Source organism: Aureobasidium pullulans (genome assembly GCF_000721785.1).
Source record: "Aureobasidium pullulans EXF-150 unplaced genomic scaffold scaffold_2, whole genome shotgun sequence".
Taxonomy (NCBI): Eukaryota; Fungi; Ascomycota; class Dothideomycetes; order Dothideales; family Saccotheciaceae; genus Aureobasidium; species Aureobasidium pullulans.
The window spans coordinates 1,873,610-1,894,969 of record NW_021941022.1 but is presented as its reverse complement, the minus strand read 5'-3'; the positions used below and the strand labels follow the sequence as shown (position 1 = coordinate 1,894,969).

The window sequence follows — 21,360 nt, the reverse complement described above, 5'->3', positions numbered from 1 at the left end:
AGGCCTCAGTGAGCCGTCATCTGGGTCCATCTCGAAGCTAAAGTGCTTGAGAAGCTTGAATGACATCAACATCGTTGAGATTGAACAATCGGAAGCGTCTCCGCCAATCTCTCCTCGGAGCGTTCAATTAATTGACCAATTCGGCAATCACATACGGTGGTTCGATGTTGCCATGTTGGACGACTTTTTGGAGATGACTTGTCGCACTTCCAGCGTGTAAAGATGTTCGTCCTTAGAAGCGCTGGGAAACGACGTGCAGACAATGCTTGCGCAACGTCTTGAGGAACGTCTTGCTAAACGCAGATTCTTTCGGGTACTTCGACCGCTCGATGATGGAATTATCAATGGCACAGGTGGAAACCTGTTCATAAACCAATACCAGCTCAGCTGGCTCATCTTCATTGGTCTAGTGGTCATGATTTCCGCTTGTCAAGAGTAATGTCTCGTCAAGCGCGGGAGACCGGGGTTCGATTCCCCGATGGAGAGCTTCTTCTTTTGCCACTTTGACCTCCAAATAGCTGGCAAGAGGAAGGCATGTCTTTTGTCTAATGGAATGGAGAGTGGGTAGACCAAGCGACGAGTTCACATGCGGTCGTGTCGTTTGATGTAAGGTTACAGTACAATCATCCTTGTCAAATGTTCGCTTTTATTCACGAATGAGGTTGAACGAGCTACGGAGCTGGGAATAACCGTGGTTTGTTCTTTCCAAGTATGTACTACTCTCAGACAGTCAATGTGTAGCTGACAGAATTACCAGGCACCCTGGGATAAAACTCGAACGTGAAGATGACATCTTGACCCAAAGCCTGTACAGCACTAACAGCAGCAGCCGTAATGATTACATTGTCAGTATCCCAATTCCACTGCGAGTTGTAGGTCTGCAAACCCTGTCAGTAACTGTTCTTTCCACAGCTGTCCTTCTTAACTTACTGTTCTAGCATTCTGGAGAGGCCCGTAGTAGGAGGTGAAGTCGTCGACCAAGTATGTACCATTGGCAGTCACAGCTTTGACAGTTGCGGGCTTGTTGATGCCCTTCCATTGGATTGGTATGGAAATGCTGGAACCGTTCGCTGCTGCGGCTGAGCTTGATGTACTGCTCAACACGGGTGTATCCCAGAGGACAAGGTTCAAGGTCAAGTCAGCACCGCTGGAAAAGTCGAGGGTCAGATTGGTGACAGAGCCAGGACTGGTGCTTGAAGTAAAGTATGTGCGCAGGAAAGAAGCCGAGAACGTGATGTCGTCGCCGGAAACAGAGTAGTCGCTACCTTTAGTCAGTGCTGTGCCATCGGCTCCCGAGATAGAAATCAGCGAGATATTGGAAGGCAAGATGTAAGGTAGTGTCTGCGAGGACACGTTCTGACCGACACGAACGAAGAGATCAGCGCTGGTAAACTGAGTAGCAGCGCTCGGATCAGTGGTACTGTCGGGAAGTGCATTGGCTTGACCTGCGACAGCAGACATGTAAATGTCGATTGCAGTCTGATCACGCCAGACATGATTTGCGCGGTCCAAGAAGTCTGCGCCATTGTCCCAAAGTACAGTCGTCGTATTATACTTGGCAGCTGTGCGGACAAAGAAGTCAAAGTATCTCCAGCGAGCGGCAGTTTCGGTAGCGACTGGAGACGCAGCCCATTCACCAATTATTAACGGCACGTCGGTGAAGTTCTTACGAATGTTGGCGATGTCTGCTTCGAGAGCAGCTTTGTCAGCCTCAGAACCCCAGATAGTGCTACCCCAAGCAGAGAAGATGAAAGGGTATGGCGAATAGTAGTGATACTGAATAGCCCAAGGATTGGTGATGTTGGTTGGACGAACGAAGTATTGAGAAGTCAGATCACTATTTTCCTGGGGACCATTGAGAGTTACCACACGGTCCGGGTTGAAACCACCGGCGTCGGTGATAGCCTTCAAGAACAAGTCTTCAAGCTTTTTGAGCTCGGCAGCATGTGCAGCTGTCGTGCCAGGTGGTTCGTTGATGGGCTCGTAAGCCAATAAGCTCGACTTGCATGCCAGCTTAGTACCAATTTGATACCAAAGGCGATAGAATTTTTCCTCTATTTGAGTATAGTTGGCCCCAGCCTTGGTGACATCGGCCCATACCCATGAGTCGTGATGAACGTTGACAAGCACATACATGTCACGCTCAGTAACCATGTCGACGACGTCAGATACTCGTTGGAGCCAGGCTGGGTCGACATCATAATCAGGAGCTTCAGTGGTGAAATGATATGCCCAAGTTACTTCGATGATACTATGGTGAGCTGAGAGTTGATCAGGGCATTTCTAAGGATGTCTTACCTGGCAGTCGAATGCCTTTGAAGCCAGCTTGCTTCACATCGTCGAAAGTCGAGGTTACCACGGGCGGGTTACCCCAATCTCCTTCGTCAGGTATGCCATCCAGAGTGTTGCCCAAGTTCCACCCTGGATTCATGCCGTCCACCCAAGTCTGAGCTGATATGCGAGAGAAAGTGCCATTGCACACAACGCCAGAACTGGTCGAGTTAGTGTACCTAGGCAGAATAGGTGTGCTCAGCGCTAGGCCGGCGAAGGATAACGCGAGAAGACTTTTTGATGATCTTGACCACATATTTTTCGTTGTATTGGAGATGGAAAAAGAACAAGATAACAGGCCACAGCGGGGAAGCACTTGGAGAGCATTCTTATAGGCCTGGGAACAAATTTCGAGATCTACCTTTCGAAACAGCCAAAATCACTTAGCCGGAGCCTCAGGAACTATGCAGATGGTCATGCAGAAAGTGTTCTGGGCGTGTCACAGGTATACTCGTACCCTAGGCGAGCCTGTAATGCGATGTAAGAGCTTCCGATAGTCGGTCACGTTGCAGCATCATGTGTCAAGTAGAGCATCGGCTTGCAGGACTGCAGCTTGACATAGTTCTCGGCCGTAGTCGTGAAGGAAGCCATTGGTGCTGGAAGAAGTGAAGATCGCTCTTGGGTGAAGAAAGAAGAGTTGTTAACAAAGCGAGGTCTGAAACGAGAGTGTGGGGTTGTTACGAAACGGGAAATCTATTCGCCGCAGCCAATCTTCACCTCTCTCACCTTGAAGTACAGGTACACGATATATTGATCCCGTATTCTCCTGCTATTGCATGAAGACTCCAGATCTGGGATCGTGATAGCTTCCACCAATGGTTCCTGTACTCGAGCAGTGATGAGGCAGATGTACCTCGGTTACCCAACACTTCGCTCATCAGGCGGCGGTCTTTATCACCATCTTCTAGCTGCTGTACCGACAGGCGTCTTCATATTATGCGATGAACAAATTTCTATCACCTATGTATTTATTCAAGTTCTGAGCGTGCCATAGTAAAGTGACTATCACAGAGTGCCAAGCATTTCATGTTGCACTGTGTCCATCCTGAATTTGATCTTTCCCACTGCACGATAATTTTGAGTGGGACTGCTCCGTCCACAGAGAGCAGCACTCCAGAGCTCTCTCTTAGCATCCGTCAACCTCTTGACCTATAGGAAATGTTAGAACATGAAGATTAGCAACAAGCTTTGCTCAATTCGTGGTCTCGTATCCAAGACTGGAGATGATGAAACTGTCGAAGACGTCTTGGCCACGAGGCCAACCCTGGTTTTTGATCTTATCGGTCGATAAGACGGATAAGATAACGGGCTCACCACGCGGCCAAGCGAGGCTTAGACCGATCCTCCCGAGGCGGGTAGCTGCATATCCGCAACAGCACCCCTGACGATAGTTCTGCAATTTATCTTATCTCGAAAACAACGTTCTTCATCCCTTTCTTCACGTTCTAACATACAAGAGGACTTGTCCAACATCATCAGAGTTCTCCGAGTCGCATCACACGATCCGATTTCTGAACTCTAGTCGCGATGTCTGTCAATCAAGCATACGCGAAGGTCCCCGGCGACGATGAAGAAAAGTACAACAATGTCGCGGAGGCGTCAAATACCGTGCCAGAGGACTCCGCGACGACCAAACCAAGCGTAACCAACAGTCCCATGATCGCTATCTTGTCCTATTGCGGAAGCTCGATTCTCATGACTGTCACAAACAAATATGTTCTGGGTGGGCGAGACTTCAACCTCAATTTCTTCCTCCTCTGCGTTCAGGTAAGAATATGATACTACAATGCTCAAAGCAGTGCTGATGTAGAACAGAGCGTCATTTGTCTTGTCACGATTGAGAGCTGCAAACGTGGTGGTCTTATCACATACCGAGAGTTCAACATGGCTCAAGCCAAGAAGTGGTTCCCTATCTCGGCATTGCTAGTTGGTATGATCTACACAGGCTCCAAAGCGCTGGCATACCTCACCATCCCGGTCTACACCATCTTTAAGAATCTGACAATCATCTGTATTGCCTACGGTGAAGTTCTCTGCTTTGGTGGCTCAGTAACCCGCATGGCTTTGGTGTCGTTCGGTCTGATGGTTTTGAGCTCTGGAATCGCTGCGTGGGCGGATGTGAAGACTCCGGCAACACCGGGTGATGCTGCAAACGATGGCGGCTTGTTTTCTATGCTCAATGCTGGTTACGTCTGGATGGCTCTCAACTGCATCTGCAATGCCGTCTTCGTTCTTGCAATGAAGGTCCGCATCAAGGTGACAAACTTCAAGGATTTTGACAGTGAGTATCGCGCAACATGATGGTTGTGTCCGCACTAACATGAAGTCAGCCATGTATTACAACAATCTTCTGAGTATTCCTATCCTGCTGGTCTGCTCTCTCCTGCTAGAAGATTGGTCGTCTGCCAATGTTGCGCTTAACTTCCCGGCTGACAATCGAACATCAATCATCAGTGCGATGGTCATCTCTGGCTTGTCCTCGGTTTTTATCTCTTACACCTCCGCCTGGTGTGTGCGCGTCACTTCTTCGACGACATATTCGATGGTAGGTGCTCTCAACAAACTACCTCTCGCCATCAGTGGTCTTCTCTTCTTCAACAACCCTGTCACGCTCGGTGGATGCAGTGCTATCGCTCTTGGATTTGTGAGCGGTCTGGTGTACACATATGCCAAGATCAACGAGAAGAAGACGAAAGAAGTGGAAGTCCTGCCGATGACTAAGATGCCAACGTCAAGAGAGACTTGATTTGTTGAAGGGAAGAAAGGCGCAATCTGCAAAGAGCGGTTACCAAAAAGTCGTACTTCAACTTTCTCTGGCGAGGAAATGGTTGAACTCTCGAAACGAGCTCGAGATGGCACAATATAATGTTTGACACTTCGGAACTCATTTCTTCGCGACTCCTGCCCACCTTGTTGTTCCACACGCCTTTCCTTCTGTCTGGTGCTACAGTTCTCCCAGACCAGAGGGTTCCTGAAATCGATCGGATTGAGGTCTGAAGCGGCCTGCTCACTATTGTTCGTAGGGCACCTGTTAACACCATCAAGTGGGCGTGTATTTCAAGGATTCCGAAGGATCAATTATTACAGCCGAGCCGGGTATGACGTATGATACTAGGCAACAACATAGACAACCTCAATGTATGGAATGGAGATTAGAACCACTCTGTGAGCGAACATCCCGAACATGGATCACTACTCCCTACGGCAGAGAGTCATCGACATGCAAAGAGAGCCGTCGGAAGCAACAGCCGGACGTGCCGCAGAGGATGTGACTAATACTAGCAGAGAGAACAGAGAGGACATTTTCTTGTTCGTTCCAAATCTTATAGGTTTGTTACCTGCGAAGGAATCATGATAAGTTCGATCATACTAACACCCATTTCAGGATACGCTCGGATCATCCTCACAGTCGTCTCGCTCTACTTCATGCCTGTTCACCCCCGACGTTGCAGCGCTATCTATGTGGTCTCATGTCTCCTGGACGCACTTGACGGCTGGGTAGCTCGGAAATTCAATCAAGGTACCAAGTTCGGCGCTGTACTGGATATGGTGACAGATCGCTGTACGACCACATGTCTACTTGTCTTTCTGGCTACAGCCATGCCGAAATGGGCTATGTTGTTTCAACTTCTGATCAGTCTCGATCTGGCCAGCCATTATATGCACATGTATGCTACATTGAGTATGGGTGGGAGTGGACAGAGTCATAAGCAGGTTGATGCGAAGAGGAGTTGGTTATTGCATTTATACTACACCAACAAGGTATGTCTTGACACTGCTGGGATGACTGGAAATTCGAGCTGACTCGAAGCCGATTGTTTTATTCACATTATGTGCAATGAATGAACTCTTCTTTGTCGCGCTATATCTTCTTGCTTTCACTGAGCAAGAGAGCCATGTATCTGGAGATCGAATGAAGACAGTCATTCAGAATGAGCCATGGTCTGCAGGCGCTATGGAGATTGCTCGGTGAGTAACTTTGTTACCTCGAGAATTCTCGGTTACTGACATATCTTCCTTCCTCCAGCGCCAACAAGATACAAAGCTCAATACCCACAGCACTTTCCAGGCTTTCTGTGCTCCCGATGTTGATCAAGCAGTACATCAACGTCCAGCAACTGATCGTCGCAAGTCAATGGCTTGCGGAAGGTGATGCCGCAGAGCGTGCCAGGCAGTCAGTCACTAGATAAGTGGGCAAGCATGGGGATATCTTTCCATAGCACATGTCCTCTCCGATCGCTGGAAAAGAAGCTGGATAGTCTCTCTCAAGTCCGAACAAACTAGATGAGAGAAGCAAGCTCTCTCACTTGCTCTCTCTGAATATCTCAAGCAACCCCAAAGACTACTTGAACATTACCAAGCTTCACTTCAGAAAGCGCAATATCTTCGACGTGGTCTCTGCCATGGAGGACTACGCCGTGAAGCATACTCGTGTGGCTACGCCTAACGTTGTGATATCCGATGAAAGGATTATGGAAACACAAGAGCAAAGGAAAAGAAAGAAGGAGCACAGGATATGAACCCTAGTTTCATCTCTTCAGTCCCTTCTGATGCACTAGCAATCTCTTGCCGCACTAGTCTAGGAGATTTGCAGTACATCCTTTGGTCTCGCTGACCTCTGTACCTTGCTTGCACCTCTGTAGAAACCATTTACTCGTTCTCTGGTCATGATTAGCCTGCCCGAGAGAGGGCAAAAGAATCTCGTTCTTGTTCATGCTTAATGTGCAGGTACGCATCATATGTGATGTCGGAGAGAAGAAAGTATCTTCGGAAGAATTCATACTCGATAATCACTGCATAGAGCGATACCGCACGCGACTATCTGGAGCAGAGAACATACCACCAACGCCATCACAAGCCAGCAAGCGGAGCAAGAAGACACGAAAGCAAAGGATCAACTAAACAAGATAACCTCAAGATAGATCACCAACTTCGCATGAACCCCCAGAACATCGACCTATGGTTGTGAGACCTTGCTTTCATGAGCAACTGGAACGACACTAGAGTATTATGAAACAGACAAAGAAAGAACCACAGATCAATGAACCCGCCCCTACCTTTCTAAATTCTCATTGTACGTCCACTATTCCCCTCCCCGGGCATGATGCAAGGTATGGAAGTCAAAATAACTCAAGCCTTACAGACCTATCTTTCTCCTTTTTCTCCTTCAAACTCACAAGAGCCTTTATAGAGAGAGACCGTATACTCGTGGCAATGCTAGCATCCGACTTTGCGGCTTCGCTGGCTGAAAAGTGGACAAGGGTCGCTGGAGAGCTCGTCATCCTGCATAGTTCCATTCGATGACGCTGAGTAGAAATAACTAATCATTACAGTGTCCGGTGGGTTGTTCAAATAGGTAGAGCGGAAACATTGCGTGTGGTAGGATTTGATCGTCCGCGTTTTTTCTCGGTCGTGCGTCCTGAAGAAGGTGTGCAATATCACAGAGAGCAGGAGAATTTCGGAGAAAACTCGTGAAGCACATATTGATCCTGGAGAATGGTGAAGTTGAAGGTTCTAATGCGTTGGCTTGGAGAGCATGGTTATGATACGAGGACGAGAAAGTGAACTTGATGGAATGGATTGAATTGATTGACTGCACAAGGTAATTGTGCAGTGTGATGCTGGAGAAGAAAGAAGACTAACCATAAACTCCTCGTGTGTAAACGCCATGCTAAAGCATCAATGCCTGTTTCTCTCCTAATCCGCCGTCTGTGTCTTCCATTATCTCGTCCGGTCGTTCCAAAAACGCCTTGTGCATGTCTAACTCTGCCTCTCGCAAAATCTCGTACCAGACGAGATCCTATGAATGCCATCTGCGCCACTTGCCCTTGGACTCGAACTCCTACTTCAAGCCCAATCCAACATTAGCAGCACTCTCTCCAACCCTGATCGAGTCTTCTCTTTCCAAACCCTCGGGTCTTCTCGAGCTGGTGGTGGTACTCTGACTCTCACTTCTCTCTCTAGGAGCGGCAACACTTCCTCCAGTCATACCAGCCATGTTGGCCGCCCAAGCACTGACGCTCGGCCTACTCACTCCAGCCAATTCAGGAGCAGGAACGCTGGCTGATGCATCAGAGGTGATACTGTTTCTTCTGCTGCGGAGAGCGCGTTCGAGAGCCTTGACACGTTGACGCAGGGCTTCGTTCTCTTGCTTTACGAGATCGAGTTCTGCGCGGGAGGAGGCGATGTCTGCGGTGCTGGAGGATGAGGTGTATGGCGATGTAGGGCCAAAAGAGCCGGCTGTGGAGAGACCGCTGGCTGTTTGAGAGATCGAGGGGCGGTGAGGGAGGGAGGTTGCTGAGGCGGGAGTCAAGGCCGGTGTGGAGTGGCCTGAGGTGCTGCGGATAGATGGGTTGCGAGAAATGGATGGGGGGTTGGTGGTTGTGGTTGTAGAGGCAGAGCCATGAGCGGCAGCTGCGCGGTCGTAGGAGGCTTGCGAGATGCCTGCAAGAGGGGCGGTTGGTTGAGGGTGTTGGATGTTTGTGTGACTGGTGGCCGAGGGATTGCTAATACTACGGCTTGAGGCAGTGGAAGAGGAGCGATGTTGGCGTGTGGGTGTGGGATGCGAGAGGCTGTTGTCCAGTGCCTGATTGGAGCTGGTCTGCGAAGCGTTGCTGGCGACCGAGGCCGAGTGTTGTGCTCGAAGGGCTGAGAGTTCGCGCGTAAGACGGTTGACCTGTGTTGGTTGTGTTAGACTGATGATTTAGTGACGCGCAGAGTGACTTCAGCAACGTACGACGGCTTCCTGCTCCTTCTCAAGTTCAAGATGCAGTTCAGCAGCAGTCAAAGGACGAGGGTGTCGGACTGGCATGTTTGCGTCGGCGGTGCTCATGACAGGTGAGGGACCATCAGTTCCGTGAGAAGGGCGGCGCGACGACACTGTTGATGAGTGTCGTCGCAGTGAGGGACTTAAGTTGCCGTTGCTCGTCATGTTGGTATGTCGCAGATGCTCATCAAACACGAGTCTCCTGAAGATCAAGAGAAAGTCAAGAAGTTGGACCCGACCGAGTGGAGCCCGACATGCGTATACACTGCCAAGACACGATGATGATTGACATGTGAAAATTGTATTCGTTGCTGCTGCCGCTTGCTATGCATTCCTATGTTTGCAACCACCTAGTGCTCGTGAAACATTGCAAAACATGCTTTTGTGCCCTCATCGCGCTTGAGAAACATATTCACATCGCTGCCCGTCCATCATAATCCTTGACGCCTGTACTCTATGGAGCGTGACATTCCCCAAATCATTGCCTTCCTGCTTGCTTTTTGGACGGGCGTAGCTGCATGTCCTCTTCGTATCATCTGCAGCCTCTTTGTTCGAGTTCGTTTGACTCTAATCTTTGGACCCTTCTCTCGTCTTGTCATCCATCGCTTAGTAAGTTCTGGAAAGGTTACGGAGGTACCAGTCTACCAGTCTGCGGCCAACCTTGGCTTCCGAGACGTGGATCAAGTCCTGGAAGTTCATGTTAGCACTTGTCATGTCATCATCATCTTTCAAATGACTCACTCCTTGCATGGCGTAGTCGAGGTCGTTGGTAGTGACAACATCGCCGTCGAGCAGGCCACCCTCGGTGTGGCGGACCTGCTTGCTTCTCTGCTTGTTGACCAACAACCATCCTCTCAGAGTGTCAGGGTCAATCTCAAGGAAACCAGCCAACTTCTTGATATCCATGGTCGTGTAAAGCTTGAGGTAAGAACGGACAGTAGGGCTCCACATGTTGTTCTTGACCTCCTCCATGAAGATGGAAAGGTGGTGCTCAATGGGGTCAACGTTGACCGACGGGTTGTCAAAGTCCGGAGGAGTGGGAGAGATGAATCTGGGGCAGGCCTGGCGGAAGAGATCCTCGAAGATGGGGAGAGACTCAGGACCACCGAGCTGCATGCGAGCGAACTGCTCACCGTACTTCTCACGGAGGGCGGAGTGAACGGTGTCGTCAAGACGAGTGGGGTTGAGGGCGACGCAAATGGCGACAAGGGCGTACATCTGGTCGGACTTCTTGGCGATGCTATCGTATTGTGCGTTCTTCTGGAAGTTCTTTGTACGAGAGATGTAGATGAGGATGTGAGTGAACATGCGGATGGCGTCGGTGTAGCGGTGCATCATCATGTAGGAGAAACCGACGTAGTAGTAGGTGCTGAACTGGGCGGCCATGACACGGGCGAACATGGATTTCTTGTTAAGCTCAATGTTGTCCAGAGTCTTGAGGGCCATGCTAAAGTCACCGAGCAGGCAGTGGACACGGAGGAGACCGATGAGCGAGAAATATCCGAGCATCTGGTAGAGAGGGCGGTTACCGTACTCGCCGGCGTAGGCGGCGGGGTCCTCTCCACGCTTGCGGGCCTCGAGTTGCTCCTGGATCTGACTGCGCTGGATAAGCGAGTACAGGACGTTGAGAACCGAGTAACAGCCCCAGGTGTTGGGGTTGTCGCGGAGGATCTGGGCATCCTCGTCGTTGTCCTGCTTGAGGGCGATCTTTTGGCGGTAGGCGCAGAAGCTGTTGAACTGGTAGATGAACTCGTCAATCACCTCCCAAGCCCAGTAGTACTAGGTTGTTGTCAGTCTTGTCTATCTCTTTCAAGCGCATGCACATGTGCGAATGCAGGATTAACACACGTTGGGGACCTCGAGGTCGACGGGGCCGTCGGAGTTGAGGATGAAGTGGAACAGGTTGCAGTAGCTGTCGTAGCTGGCAATCTTGGTCTCGAGGGTGGCACCGTATTCGAGGGGTTGAGCAGCGGCGGCGAGCTGTGCCTGGAGGTCCTGAGGACCGCTGGAAGCGACTCTCTCGAGTTCGTCATCGTCGGCGTATTGGACTTGCTCCTTGTAGTCGCTGGCCAAAGCCTCCTCTTCGACGTCCGAGTCGTCCTGGACGGTGCGCGTGGGCGCTCCCTGCTGGTATGATGCTTCAATGTTGCGCACGCTCATCTTGACGGTATGCTGTGTGGTTGCAATGTCGTATCAACCTCCTTCTGCTATTGCGCGCGCGACGACAAGTTCTGGCTTCGTGCAACTTTTGCTCGGCTAACAGTCTGAGGCTATGCCAAGATGGGAAAGTGGGTGGACTTTTGGCGTAATTTACGACAACGAATCCGAGCTAATTGACTGCGGGACATCCATCTCTTCCATCATCGCCAGTCATCAACTCGCACATCTTGCGAACTAAATCTTCTCTTTCATACACAGATCTGTGCACCTTTGAACCGGTATCATCTCCACATTCAGCTTTGGCAAACCTTTCTCACTGGATTGCTTGATCTGACTTCTTCAATCGTAGTCGTTCAATACTGTTATCAAATCCAACATGGCTCCCACCCACAAGATTGCTGTGATTCAGCTTCACCCCAAAGTACTTGAGCCAACAACACGTCTTCGGCAGTGAGCTGATTTCTCAAAGCCTCTCCATGTCGAGCAAAACTACCAGAGAGCCGCCAATTTCATCAGAGCTGCCGCACTCCAAGGTGCCGAATTGGCCGTTCTTCCTGAATATCACCTGACAAACTGGCTACCCAATGACCCAAACTTCAAAGCCTCTTGTGCAAGCTGGAAAGAATATCTCGAAAAGTATCAAGCTCTGGCCAAAGAATGTAACATCTGTATCGTTCCTGGCACAATCGTAGAGCTTCACACAGATGATGAGCACGACAGTACCGGTATCACTACCGAAGAGGATGCAAACAGCGAGCGTCTCCTCAATGTCGCCTACTTCATTTCTTCTACTGGTGAGATTCTCGGCAAATACGTCAAGAAGAACCTCTGGGGATCTATCGAAAGACTTCATCTTACGAGCTCCTCGCGTGACCCTCATCCGGTCTTCGACACTCCATTCGGTAAAGTCGGCATGTTGGTTTGCTGGGACTTGGCTTTCCCGGAAGCTTTTCGCGAAATGATTGCTCAAGGAGCAAAACTATTCATCATCCCTACCTTCTGGACACTCAACGACTGCTCTCCTGCCGGGCTCGCTCGCAACCCCACCGCCGAAGCTACGTTCTTGGATTCTATGCTTACAGCAAGATGTTTTGAGAACACTTGCGCGATCGTATTTGCCAACGCTGGAGGCCCGCCTGGAAAAGGATATGCTGGCTTGTCGCAAGTATGTGCACCATACGTCGGTCCAATTGTAAGATTGGGCAGCTGCGCCGAAGGTATGGCCGTGGTAGACCTGGACATGCAGATTGTAGAAGACGCCGAGGAGAATTATCAAGTCAGAGCTGATTTGGCGAGAGGCGATTGGCATTATGATTATCGTCATAGTAAGGAAGGTGACTCGAAGCTTTGAAACATATCTCATCCTTGTAGTTATTCACGAGTATCGATCGAATTGAGAGATGGGAGATTAAAGCAATTTATTCCAGACTTAACATGTACACAAAATTGGGCTTGTATCGCAAACAGTGTTTGATAGGCAGCGATATAAGCTATATACATTGTGGTGTAGGATACCTGGGTGAGTGCATTGCTTGACCGGATTGATATACCTCCTCCCCGTGTGCTAAATTTGTTACTCCTGGCCATCTCCCACGGTCATGCCTAGCGTTATTCGGCCTGTAGAAATGCATAATGCTTTCAAGATCGCTCTAGTCGTCCGCAGAGAGGCGCTGACTATCACGCTTCCAACGGAGGCTGCCTCTGGAAACGTTACAATCGTGCAATCCTACAGCCATACGCTTGACAAACGATAGCACACGGGGAGGCTATTACCTGTTCTACCCTCGATCATAGAATCTCTCGGGCACGAGCGGACCGTAAAAAAGGCTGATCAACATCAGCAAGGATAATCTTTTCGCTCAAAGCACCACTGAAGTCGGAGAATCGATTGATGTCGACCGCGATGGCTTCAACATCAGCCAGGGTCATCCCCGCACCACGTGCACATTCAACTCTCCATCGTGCCTCCCCTGGAGGACGACACAGACGCTGAACCTGTAGCTCTTTGGAACGCCTCTCACATTCTCCATCCATACTTCATCAACATCCTCCATCACGCATTACTTTGCCGTTATCGCTATCAGCCACATCTTCACTTTGTATTGCCCATCATGAGTAACTTCAAGACGAAAGTCAAGGAAGGCATCAAAACAGCCTTCAGAGGCATCGGAAAACCCTTCAAAAGCATCAAAAAACCCTTCAAAGGCATCAAACGCAAGTTTCAGTCGAAGAACAAGGAGTCCAAAGGGAAACAGCGAGAGGAGCCGGAAGTCGATCACTCTCCAATGATTCCCTCCCACCAGACCGCAGTCATCCCAGCTCAAACTCCAGCGGGCTCAGATGGGAGCAAGGAGGCAGAGGAAGTCGCGCTGTACCACTCATCAAGCTCTTTCAGCTATCATGGTACCATACCCCTTGTGCGGACAGACGGAGTCATCACATATGACCAACCCCCAACAGGAGTGGCTGTCCCGGACGGAACACCTAACTCACCTCAATGGATCAAGATTAATGCCATGAACCTGGACCCAAGAGTCAAGAAACACACGATGCCCCCAAACCCTATATCCGTTGGAACTGTGCGAGTTGTTCTATCCAGCGCAGGACTACGAATTCTATCGGACTACCTTCAAGACGCAGTCTACGCCCCGTATATCCGAAAAGTCATCTTCGAATGTGACCACATCAAGACATCACAAGCTCTGGCCGATCTGGAAAAGCTCATGCCGTTCCTGGACCACATAGCGCACATCCTCCTTATAGAGACAAAAAATATCAAGATTCCGATCCGAGACGCCCTGCTTTTCGTTATCTCAGGGTTTACGACTTACTTAAGATCCGGACAAGACGCTTATCTTCTCTGGAATGCAGAACCTGAGAGGTCGCGACCGGTGGACATGACGGCAGGCTGTGCTCTGACGAAAACCGGCGTTACCAGTCCCAATGGGCATCAGTACGAAGCTCATTTCGACCTTGGTACGAGACTTGGAGCACCGGATCAGACGCCTCGTGAGGGTGAAGTCCGTTTTTGGGTCCACAGGGGTGTCAAAGCCGCCAAAGGTACCAGAGGGACACTACGAACCAGAGGGAATCGACGCGCCGAAGACGAGGCCTTGTTGATCAGGAATTTTCCTCGTCACCAATTTCACCACCTTCCAGGGACAGAGCCAAAGGAAGAGTGGATGCTAGACTTCACGAGGCTTAATCTGAGGGCCATCGATTTATATGGCACACGTCTCACTCTCGAGGGTTTGCAATTTCTCCTTCGACGCAATGCACAAACTCTGAAGGTGCTCGTGCTTGAGCAGGTGGATGTCGCTCCGAGTGGCAGGACATAGCTTGATCTGCTTCGATGGATTGACGAAAATCTTGACTTGGATCATCTCAAAATCGACAAGATCTCCCAAGGTGATGATATTCTCAAAGGTGTGAGTATTGTCGAGAAAGAAAGAGCTGTTGATGGATACAGCCAGGTCGAAGCGCAGCTTGACAAAGACCTGCGAAGGGAGAGACTGAAGTCCTTTTACTTGACCAAGGCCGAGAGGGTCGATTGGGAAGAGTCTGTCATGCCGCTTGCGTGGTGAAATTGGTGCTTCCCATCTATGCTTTTCGCATGATCACAGTCGTTTGACGAGCGTGGTTCATCATCAACATGACATCCATTCATTGACGACATTCTTTGGTTTCTTCAGATACTTCGCTCCTTCTGAGTTCTTATCCGGTAGATAGTCATCGTCTGCACATTCTTTCGATCCCTGAAATCCAATAGTCGCATGTGCTCATCGGTGGAGATGAACATGACTTGTACTGGTGTCTAGATCAACCTCCTGATTGAGATAACGGCAAGGCAGGTGAACACAACGAAGGGAAATGTTGACGTTTCAAGTCGAGATCCGACGTTACCGAAGACTGATTCTGAAGATACGCCCACAGACTGATATATACGCAGGGAAGGATTTGCAACGCCTCACACAATCGTTTGAACGGTTGTCAATTTTGACCAACGTCTTTGAGCCTCCACATGCCTACTTTTGTCACAATCGACTCGCAACACCTACTGTTTTCTTCTCGAATCCCTGACGTCTGACGCGGTCGAGATGGGTCGCCGACCAATCAATAGAATCCGCTCGCGCAACCGAGACCAGTACTGACAGCATGTCCACGACTCGCAGACATCCGCCTATCGCGTATGGTGGAAGAGAGATGTGATAGTACACCGTTTTTGAGTAGGGAAAATGCAAAGTATTGCTTATTCCTTCCCTCTTCACAGGTCATGACTTGTTCGTCTGTTTTTGCGATATAACCTCTGCAAGGTTTCGCTCCGGTTTGAAACTCTTTTTTCCCTTTGAACTTTCTTCTTGACTTCACATTCCTCATTCTTGCATCAGTGCTTTGCTTCGTTGGGGGAGGTGTGTTTTGACAACTTGTGACACATTCCACGGAGATCTCTTTCCCTTCTTTACTATACCATACACAACATGGCGACTTCTGCGTATCATCTTAGGACGGATTATCTGGTCGAGGCGTTTGGAATCGATAACCCACGACCGGAGTTCTCTTGGAGACTGGAAGCCACCGATCCTTCGGACAAACATGCCGTGGTGTTTCAACATGCATATCGCGTGCAAGTCGCACTCACCGAACAATTCAAACCCACGACCATCGTTTGGGATTCAGATGTAGTGCGCTCGCAAGATCAATCTGGAATTATCTATGCGGGTGGTTTACTCCAATCTATCACGAAATATTACTGGCGTGTTCAGTTGTTCGACATGCATGATTTTTGCAACGGATGGAGCAGTGTTGCTACTTTTGAGACTGGAATCATGGATGCGAGACTTTGGAAGGCTAGCTGGATTACTGGACCTGCTGAGGATACGGAACATGCTATGTATTTCCGTGGTTGCTTGACCATACCTTCTGGAGTGTTGAAAGGAAGAGCTTTCGTTACTGCACTCGGTTGGTATAGGTTATTCGTCAATGGATCTGATTTGACTGGAAACTGCTGTGTACCGCGCTGGACGCCGTTGAATTCTGCAGTCGAATATCAGGATTACGATATCACGGAACATCTTCGTCCAGGACTGAATCATTTCAGTGTTGTGGTTGGAGATGGGCGATGGAGAGGAAGTCTTGGTCTCCGCGATACGAGAGCGAAGCATCATGATCCTGTTGCTGCTTTTGTTCAGGTCAACATCAACTTCAAAGATGGAAACAGGATTGCTTATGGAAGTTCTGAAGAATGGCTTGCTGGAACTGGCGCTATTATCCGCTCGGATCCTAAGCTAGGCGAGGAGCACGATTTACGCATCAGCAGCGATGAGTGGTTGGGCAGTGTGGCACCTACACCTCCTCACGTGCAAGGCTCTCGCTGGACTCCCGCTCGTATTCTACCAACACCTCAATCTCGAAAATTGATTGCGGAAGAAACACCACGGACAAAAGAGATTGCCCGACTACGACCGAAAGGAATCCTACGTTCACCTACCGGCAAGCAAATCTTCGACTTTGGCCAAAATATCGCTGGCTTTGTGGTTGCCAAACTCAAAGGCAGGGAAGGCACGAAAGTCACGATTACGTACTCTGAATCAGTTGGCCCGGATGGAGAACTGGACTTGGACTATGCTCTGCCCATCGATGGAAAAGCACAACGTGATTCTTGCATCCTTGGCGGAAAAGACACTTATTTCCAACCCTGGTTTACTCGTCATGGTTTCCGCTATGCTGAGATCTCTGGCTGTGATGATGTAGGCTTCAACGATATCAAAGCCCTCATCGTCTCCGCCGATCTACCGGAAACCGGATCATTCACCTGTTCAGACTGGCGACTGGAAAGATGGAGAGGCAATGCTTTACGCTCCATGCGAGGAAACTTCGCAGATGTTATTACCGATTGTCCTACCCGTGAGCGATTATGCTGGATGGGTGATCTTCAAGCCATTTCTCCTACTTCGACCATGTTCTTGGATACCCAGACATATCTCCGTCGCACTTTGAGGAATATCTCGCTCGAACAATTGCCTGATGGTACTGTCCCTCCTTTCCTCCCCGGCGAATGCGCACAAGTCTACAAAGGTCTCTGGTGGCCCATGTCTCTGATTACCACCTCGGTCGGCTGGGGCGACGCCTGCGTGCTCGTGCCCTGGACACTATACCAATACTACGGCGACTTGTCGGTGCTCAAACGCCAATACACATCCATGAAACGCAAAGTCGAGCAAATGACCCGCGACGCCCGCTCCGGCAAAGGAGGCTATGGCAAATACTTCAAAGGCTGCAAAAAAGAACATGAACCCTACATCTTGGATTCAGACAAGATGTGGGGTGAATGGCTGGAGCCGGGTAGTGGTATGTGGGGGCTCTTCAAGTCTTTGATGATTCCTAGTCCCAATACCGCTACTGCGTATTTTGCTCACAATGCTGCTGTGTTGAGTAAAGCTGCTGAAGCTTTGGGGTATCATGTCGATGCGGAACATTACTCTGCACTCTCCGAACGCGTTAGGGAGGCATGGCGAGCTGCGTTTGTATACGCCGACGACAGAATCGGCGATGACAAACAAGACGACTACGTCCGCGCCCTCGCCTTCAACCTGATCGAGCCCGCCTCAAGACCAGCCACCATAGCCCGCCTGGTGGAAATAATCACCGACAGCGATTTCCACTTCGGCACTACATTGCTCAACACAGCCATGCTGCTCACCGTGCTCTCCGACAACGGCCGCGCCGATATAGCATACAACCTACTCCTCCAAAACTCCTGCCACTCCTTCCTCAATCAAATCGAGCAGGGCGCCACCACGTGCTGGGAAACCTGGACCGGCTACGACGAACAGGGAAGAGCAAAAGGCAGCCACAATCACGTCGCCACGGGCGCTTGCACACGCTGGCTCCAAGAAGGTATCCTAGGAATCACACCCCTCGAACCCGGCTACCGCAAGATAAAAATCCGCCCGCTGGTGGGTGGAGGTCTGGATCACGCGTCGGGTGGCATAGAAACACCGTATGGGTTTTGCAAAAGCACTTGGAGGGTCGTGGTCAGTACTTCGATGATCCAATTAGGCGTTACCATTCCCGCAGGCGCGTCGGGGGAGATCCATCTGGGGGATGGGAGTGTGCATGATGTGCCTGCCGGCACGCACTTTTTCGAGTGGCAGGGTGGGGTCTCGTTGTTCACGCCCGGTGGCTTGGATGTGGAGAATATTCTGCAAGACCGCACCAGTGTTGCCAGTCCGCCGACGCGGAGGAATTTCGCTCAGGCCAGTCCGCCGCAGAGTCCGTTGAGTGGACCGGCTATTTCTCCATTGAGTATGGCTGGTGCTGCACTTGGATTTGGAGCTGCATCTGAAGTTGCAAAGGCCTTGGTTAACCAAAATGGTCAATCGATGCCATCGCCCTCGCCCTCACTATCAGCAGGAAGTGGCAAAAGAATCGACTCGGTGAGCTCGATGAGGGATGTGGCCAAACCACAACGCGGAAGTTTCGTATTACCCAAGAACGGCGGGATCATGAGTTGGCCGCCCAGCGCAGCCACTTGATCTTCTTCCTCATACCTGAATTCCGCACGGAGGGAATGGGCAGAGGTGGTGGGTTTTCTTTTCCATTTACCTTTCTCATTAGCATTTTTCGTTGGGTTTGGGACTGGGGTTGTTGTTTCATCAAAGGGGGCGAGGGCTGGTTCCTTTTGTCCTTTCTTTTTTCTCGTTTGGCATCTTCGGTTACTCATATAGACTATTCTTAATCAATCTCTTCCTACCAAACGAGCTTTCTTCACGCGGATCTTGTTTTCAACTTTATCGCAAATGCGGCCATGGGACCTGTCCGTGTCGATTGGCTTACCATTTGGAAATCGCGAAGAAAGTCTTTGTGTGTCATGGAAAATGGAGAGGGCTAGAAATTGTGATAGGAACCAAGCAAACGGTTTAGTTGTGTCTTCTTGACTCTGAACGTTTACTGCTTGTCTAGCTAAACATCAAGACTGTTTCCGAGCCCCATTGGACAATCCTCTACGAATGCGTCCATTCAGGCTTCTTCTTGTTCGCAAAAGCATTCATACCAATCTTCTGATCCTGACTTCCAAACAAACCATGGAAGAGTCTCCTCTCATACTCCACACCCTCCCTAACACCCAAATCCTGACTCTTGTTGACAGCCTCTTTAGCAGCCTTTACCGCAATCTTCGAATATCCCGCAATCTTGGCCGCTGTGTCTAGCGCACCTTCAACACAAGCGTCGGCATCTTCAAAGCATTTGGCAACCAAACCCCACTGCTCTGCTTGTTCACCCGAGAAGTTTTCACCCGTGAGGATGATCTCCATGGCTTTTGCTTTTCCAATCGCACGGGTGAGTCGTTGTGTCCCTCCCGCGCCGGGTATAATACCCAATTTGATCTCCGGCTGGCCAAACGTGGCGCTTTTGCTGGCGTACAGGATATCGCACATCATAGCCAACTCGCAGCCACCACCCAACGCATACCCATTCACCGCACCGATGACCGGTTTCTTGATAAGAGTGAGGTTGGACCATGATTCGATGAAGTCGGCACCGTAGGCGTCGGAGAAGGTTTTGGGAGCCATTTCCTTGATGTCTGCGCCGGCGGCGAAGGCTTTGGGGGAGCCGGTGAGGACGATGGCGGAGATGGAGGGGTCTTTGTCGAGGGCGGATGTGCAGGTGTTTAGTTCGTTGATGAGGGGGGAGAAGAGGGCGTTTAGGGCTTTGGGTCTGTTGAGGGTGACTTTGTTGCGTCTACGTCAGTGACGGTATCTAAGAAAGGATGGAGTGGTGTTTTACTCAAAGCGACACCAGGACGAGGTGTGCTGAGTTGGATGTGCTCATAGCTGTGCTCAGAAGGTGTAGAGTATGGTCTTCTGATACGAGGAGCCACCGTTTTGACGAAACGAGAGGGAAAGGGTTTGGCGATTCGAAGACTTTGCATTTTGGCGGTTGGGTTTATAGTCCAATTGACGCTGTTTGAAAAGTAAAGATGGACAAGTCAAGAGTTGTCAAAAGGTTAGAAATCAAGGTGGAAGTAACGGAGCTCTATCTCCCCGCATATGTCATCGGCTGTCTTTTTGCCGAGGTGTTGATGTTTTTCCCGAAAGGGCAAGGCGCCTTTTCTCCGAGCTTTGCTGGCAGGGCGCATACCAAGCTCTCAGCGGACCTTCTCTGAAATCTTGATACCATTGTGCCTTTTCATGGCTGTATTCGCAGGAGTGTTTGGTGCTTGGAGTACGAAAACCATTTAGAATAATCACTGCTACCACACATTCACAATCATAAGCTATCTCCTCGGATCAAATCATTCACTCTGACCTTACTTCCTCACATGTCAAGGATCCACTCCTCCATCCATAAAACCACCTCTTCCCAGCATCGTCCTTTCTCTTTTCCATCAACATCTCGAATACAGAAGCCATTGGTGTCGACACTGACGTGCGCACAACTATCACGACCTGCGTGTGCTGCTTCTCCCGGAACAGAACAACGCGAGCCGATCCGGGTACCGGACGCGCTCTAGTATAGCTCCTCGCTTCGTGTATTCGGTAGGTCTGTAACGTGAGCAACGGAAGTAACGCACGAGTGTACTGTCTTGATTGGAGATGGAGATGGTAGGGGAGGGGGTTTCTGGCATTGTACTCGGTATAGACGACACGGGGTTTTAGCTCCTCTTTCGAGTCGATGACTAAACGTATCGTTCGTGTAGTAACGCAATGGCCCAGACTTTCTTTCGACGGCAGGGTAAGTCGCTAGTGGTTGGTATTTCGACATGTACCCGGTGTAGACGATACGAGAATGCTAGTATCTCGTCTCTCCGCTCGATGAATGTGTGTATCGTTTGTGTAGTAACGCAATGGCATGAGACTTTCTCTCGACGGCAGGGTAAGTCGCTAGTGGTTGGCATTTCGACATGTACCCGGTGTAGACGATACGAGAATGCTGGTATCTCGTCTCTCCGCTCGTTGAATGCGTGTATCGTTCATGTAGAAACGCAATGGCATGAGACTTTCTTTCGACGGCAGGGTAAGTCGCTAGTGGTTGGTATTTCGACATGTACCCGGTGTAGACGATACGAGAATGCTAGTATCTTGTCTTTCCGCTCGATGGAT

General features: G+C 50.0%; 9 protein-coding genes across 9 annotated transcripts; 5 read left to right on the top strand and 4 right to left on the bottom strand.

Annotated features, from left to right (window-relative positions):
- Positions 1 to 722: 722 nt before the first annotated feature.
- On the bottom strand, positions 723 to 2,903 carry M438DRAFT_362208 (endoglucanase B; the record flags this gene model as incomplete). Its single annotated transcript, XM_029907565.1, has 3 exons — positions 2,299 to 2,903; positions 931 to 2,240; positions 723 to 878 (listed from the first exon to the last, which is right to left on the bottom strand). The coding sequence occupies exons 1-3, from the start codon at positions 2,585 to 2,587 to the stop codon at positions 723 to 725; spliced, it is 1,755 nt and encodes a 584-aa protein (XP_029765141.1). The 5' UTR covers positions 2,588 to 2,903.
- Positions 2,904 to 3,858: 955 nt separating this feature from the next.
- On the top strand, positions 3,859 to 5,077 carry M438DRAFT_264927 (UDP-galactose transporter; the record flags this gene model as incomplete). Its single annotated transcript, XM_029899979.1, has 3 exons — positions 3,859 to 4,098; positions 4,147 to 4,612; positions 4,662 to 5,077. The coding sequence occupies 3 exons, from the start codon at positions 3,859 to 3,861 to the stop codon at positions 5,075 to 5,077; spliced, it is 1,122 nt and encodes a 373-aa protein (XP_029765140.1).
- A 438-nt stretch (positions 5,078 to 5,515) lies between these two features.
- M438DRAFT_331800 (CDP-diacylglycerol-inositol 3-phosphatidyltransferase PIS) lies at positions 5,516 to 6,521 on the top strand (the record flags this gene model as incomplete). Its single annotated transcript, XM_029903435.1, has 4 exons — positions 5,516 to 5,660; positions 5,717 to 6,093; positions 6,143 to 6,300; positions 6,359 to 6,521. The coding sequence occupies 4 exons, from the start codon at positions 5,516 to 5,518 to the stop codon at positions 6,519 to 6,521; spliced, it is 843 nt and encodes a 280-aa protein (XP_029765139.1).
- Positions 6,522 to 7,897: 1,376 nt separating this feature from the next.
- Positions 7,898 to 9,262, bottom strand: M438DRAFT_394481 (uncharacterized protein; the record flags this gene model as incomplete). Its single annotated transcript, XM_029909165.1, has 3 exons — positions 7,898 to 9,007; positions 9,068 to 9,210; positions 9,241 to 9,262. The coding sequence occupies 3 exons, from the start codon at positions 9,260 to 9,262 to the stop codon at positions 8,174 to 8,176; spliced, it is 999 nt and encodes a 332-aa protein (XP_029765138.1). The 3' UTR covers positions 7,898 to 8,173.
- A 122-nt stretch (positions 9,263 to 9,384) lies between these two features.
- Positions 9,385 to 11,305, bottom strand: M438DRAFT_342488 (eukaryotic translation initiation factor 3). The gene is made up of 3 exons (XM_029904770.1): positions 10,946 to 11,305; positions 9,839 to 10,876; positions 9,385 to 9,784 (listed from the first exon to the last, which is right to left on the bottom strand). The coding sequence occupies exons 1-3, from the start codon at positions 11,255 to 11,257 to the stop codon at positions 9,704 to 9,706; spliced, it is 1,431 nt and encodes a 476-aa protein (XP_029765137.1). The 5' UTR covers positions 11,258 to 11,305; the 3' UTR covers positions 9,385 to 9,703.
- Positions 11,306 to 11,491: 186 nt separating this feature from the next.
- On the top strand, positions 11,492 to 12,737 carry M438DRAFT_311731 (carbon-nitrogen hydrolase). The gene is made up of 3 exons (XM_029902487.1): positions 11,492 to 11,535; positions 11,607 to 11,678; positions 11,727 to 12,737. Exons 2-3 carry the CDS (start codon positions 11,634 to 11,636, stop codon positions 12,606 to 12,608), a joined length of 927 nt encoding a protein of 308 aa, XP_029765136.1. The 5' UTR covers positions 11,492 to 11,535; positions 11,607 to 11,633; the 3' UTR covers positions 12,609 to 12,737.
- A 631-nt stretch (positions 12,738 to 13,368) lies between these two features.
- On the top strand, positions 13,369 to 14,595 carry M438DRAFT_352121 (uncharacterized protein; the record flags this gene model as incomplete). Its single annotated transcript, XM_029906773.1, has 1 exon — positions 13,369 to 14,595. The coding sequence occupies one exon, from the start codon at positions 13,369 to 13,371 to the stop codon at positions 14,593 to 14,595; it is 1,227 nt and encodes a 408-aa protein (XP_029765135.1).
- Positions 14,596 to 15,339: 744 nt separating this feature from the next.
- On the top strand, positions 15,340 to 19,012 carry M438DRAFT_342486 (uncharacterized protein). Its single transcript, XM_029904769.1, has one exon. It carries the CDS (start codon positions 15,736 to 15,738, stop codon positions 18,790 to 18,792), a length of 3,057 nt encoding a protein of 1,018 aa, XP_029765134.1. The 5' UTR covers positions 15,340 to 15,735; the 3' UTR covers positions 18,793 to 19,012.
- Positions 19,013 to 19,133: 121 nt separating this feature from the next.
- Positions 19,134 to 20,321, bottom strand: M438DRAFT_342485 (enoyl-CoA hydratase). Its single transcript, XM_029904768.1, has 2 exons — positions 20,045 to 20,321; positions 19,134 to 19,988 (listed from the first exon to the last, which is right to left on the bottom strand). The coding sequence occupies exons 1-2, from the start codon at positions 20,187 to 20,189 to the stop codon at positions 19,261 to 19,263; spliced, it is 873 nt and encodes a 290-aa protein (XP_029765133.1). The 5' UTR covers positions 20,190 to 20,321; the 3' UTR covers positions 19,134 to 19,260.
- Between the last annotated feature and the right edge of the window lie 1,039 nt (positions 20,322 to 21,360).

Bases quoted from the DNA above. Each gene is read 5' to 3' on its own strand.
- M438DRAFT_342488 (XM_029904770.1), bottom strand. From the start codon at position 11,257: ATGAGCGTGCGCAACATTGAAGCATCATACCAGCAGGGAGCGCCCACG. The intron at 10,877-10,945 runs GTGTGTTAATCC...ACAACAACCTAG, and splicing joins TCGACCTCGAGGTCCCCAAC to TACTACTGGGCTTGGGAGGT. The intron at 9,785-9,838 runs GTGAGTCATTTG...ATGAACTTCCAG, and splicing joins TCGACTACGCCATGCAAGGA to GACTTGATCCACGTCTCGGA.
- M438DRAFT_311731 (XM_029902487.1), top strand. From the start codon at position 11,634: ATGGCTCCCACCCACAAGATTGCTGTGATTCAGCTTCACCCCAAA. The intron at 11,679-11,726 runs GTACTTGAGCCA...GATTTCTCAAAG, and splicing joins TGATTCAGCTTCACCCCAAA to CCTCTCCATGTCGAGCAAAA.
- M438DRAFT_342486 (XM_029904769.1), top strand. From the start codon at position 15,736: ATGGCGACTTCTGCGTATCATCTTAGGACGGATTATCTGGTCGAGGCG.
- M438DRAFT_342485 (XM_029904768.1), bottom strand. From the start codon at position 20,189: ATGCAAAGTCTTCGAATCGCCAAACCCTTTCCCTCTCGTTTCGTCAAA. The intron at 19,989-20,044 runs GTAAAACACCAC...GACGCAACAAAG, and splicing joins TCGTCCTGGTGTCGCTTTGA to TCACCCTCAACAGACCCAAA.